The sequence below is a fragment of the Sinocyclocheilus anshuiensis genome, unplaced genomic scaffold (genome assembly GCF_001515605.1).
Source record: "Sinocyclocheilus anshuiensis isolate Anshui unplaced genomic scaffold, SAMN03320099.WGS_v1.1 scaffold1085, whole genome shotgun sequence".
Classification (NCBI taxonomy): Eukaryota; Metazoa; Chordata; class Actinopteri; order Cypriniformes; family Cyprinidae; genus Sinocyclocheilus; species Sinocyclocheilus anshuiensis.
This window is the reverse complement of record NW_015557129.1, coordinates 242,632-245,058: the sequence shown is the minus strand read 5'-3', so window position 1 is coordinate 245,058 and position 2,427 is coordinate 242,632. Positions and strand designations below refer to the sequence as shown.

Here is a 2,427-nt window from a genome sequence, read left to right as displayed (position 1 = left end):
AGTCCGCCCCTCGTGGAAATTAATGGTGCAGACATGCGGTTTCATTTAGTACACACAGGCCTACTGAAGCTTGCGGTTTGCAGCCTCTGCCGCCTCGATATATGAGTACATGAACACATAAACATAATCTTGTTTGTAAATGATTAACAGTTGCAAATAAACATTCATTAGAAATTTAGAAAAGCAATCAAAAAGTAATCAAAAGTAATCAGTTACATTACTTTAATAAAGTAATTGAAAAAGTTACACTACTATTACATTTTAAATAGGGTAACTTGTAATCTGTAACCTATTACATTTCCAAAGTAACCTTCCCAACACTGATTAAAATGAAGTTAAGCTCAAATGAAAGCCTTGAACTCACAGTTTAGTCGATCCTGAGCTTCTACGGCACAGCACTGACGTCCAACCAATCAGAATGACGCCTCGCAGCATCGAGCCAATCAGAGCGCACGAACGGAAGCCCCGCCCTCGCGCTAAATGCTGTGGGCGGGGCCTGGCGGGATAAATGCGTGCAGAGCGCACGCTCTCGGCGCCGAAGAGAACTTTGCTCCGCGCTTCATCGCTGTTTCTTGATTAGTTTCATTGATGTTCTTCAGAATGTTAGTTTCTTTAGTTTTCATTGGTGTTTTAAGTCGCGATCCCGAAGGTTACTTTAGTTTCACGCTGAAAAACTAAGGCTTTATCGCGCCATTCCTGCAGGAAGAGAAGAACGAGTTTAAGATGGCAGATGATTCTGATCAGAGATCAGTGTTAATGGAGATCACAGAACCACAGGCCAAAATCACAGGTGAGGACTTCTTCATCATCACCATCACCATCATCATCTTCATCATCATCACCATCATCTTCATCACCACCACCTTCATCTTCACCTTCATCACCATCATCTTCATCATCACCTTCATCATCATCACCTTCTTCATCTTCTCAGAGTCTCAGTGCTGAAATTATTATATGGGTCATTCCTGGGATTCGGTAATATTTCAGTCCCCCAGACTTTTAAAAGTGGTGGTTCACTAAAATGAAGTTTTAAAAGCTGTTTACAAGACTTTGGTATGCCCATTATAATGAATAAAAAATAATAATTGCAGTTTTAGCCTAAAATAATGTCCCATTTATATCTTACACCAAGCATTTTGTCATGTCTCTGAGGAAATTATTAACAAAGTGTGCAGTGTCTATATATATATATATATAAGTAAACAGACTTTAAAGTCCCTCAGTCTGAACCCAACCCCGTCACACTAACAATTCTACATGAATAATTTAATAATCCACTCATATGTGACATCATTTAGCAGAAATTACATCATTCAGGTCTCTTTAATAGTGGCGCGGAAAATGGTTAGTAGCATTATACTTTTTATTCATATTTTCAGGCGTATTTAAATGCAGGGAGCGTACGGTCAAGCTTAACAACCCCGTCACATAATGTTAAGATGGAAACTTACTATTTTTCAACATTTTATAAGGACTAAAACAATAAAATTGTGGTTTTAGATAAACATCTAAATTAAATTAGATTTTTTTTACAGAAATAAAGAGCCCATAGACACACAATTTGTCTATTTTTAACTTATGTCCTATAAAAATGTGAACATTATGATAAATGTTATGTTCGTTATCATTAAATTGCTATGAGGGACACATGAGCATGTTTGTTTTTATTACAAGTTCTGTGTAAAATCCTTTTTAAACTAATTCCATTTTGGGGTTGAGAATAAAAGGTGTCTAAATCTGAAAATAATAAAAGGTCTTTAATGCCTGAGGTGGGGAAATATGATTTGTTGGATGTTTGATGTGTGCCTTATGATGTGGAGTATTTAGAAAATTAATCATGTGTAGTAGAAAAAAATATATATTCCAAGTTAAGATGTTACCGAATCCCAGGAATGAATGTTTGTTTATAGTCATGGAAGTTAATAGAGTCTTAGAAGGCCAAGAAAAAACAATGGAACATTCTGGAGTCAGTATAAAGTCTCTTTTATTTCTATAGTGCTTCATGCGATTCTGAGCAGCTTCACAGAAAAACAAACAGGAGAATAAGAAAATCACTGATGCAAAGTTTCCAGATCAGTCAGATTTTCTCATCCAGTCTTCACAAACAACAACAGCAAGCAGAGAAAACCCTTGGATATGAAGCCGCAACTTCTGCTGACAGTCATAAAGATATGATGATGATGATGAAGGTCTTGATGTATTTCACCTCATCACTGTCAAATGTCTGTGCTGACACCGCTTTCCTTCATCAAAAGCCTCATAAGTCAGTTTTCCCCCCGCAGGACGTCTGAGAAGATCCTACATGGATATCCTGTCCGTCGGTGCGAGACACGGGACGCACGGCTGCGGCGTGAGACCTGGACACGCGTGTGAGTAACTCTGAGATGCGTGTGCATGTGTGTGTCGTGACGTCAGTGCTCACAG

The 2,427-nt window shown here is 38.2% G+C and overlaps 1 protein-coding gene across 1 annotated transcript in view; it reads left to right on the top strand.

Annotated features, from left to right (window-relative positions):
• The first annotated feature begins 522 nt into the window (after positions 1 to 522).
• LOC107677926 (uncharacterized) overlaps positions 523 to 2,427 on the top strand; it is a 5,005-nt gene continuing 3,100 nt past the window's right edge. Inside the window, exons 1-2 of the mRNA XM_016472994.1 lie at positions 523 to 790; positions 2,286 to 2,372. Of these exons, the coding sequence (XP_016328480.1) occupies positions 724 to 790; positions 2,286 to 2,372 (154 nt within the window). The 5' untranslated portion in view covers positions 523 to 723. The remainder of the gene's footprint in view (positions 791 to 2,285; positions 2,373 to 2,427) is intronic.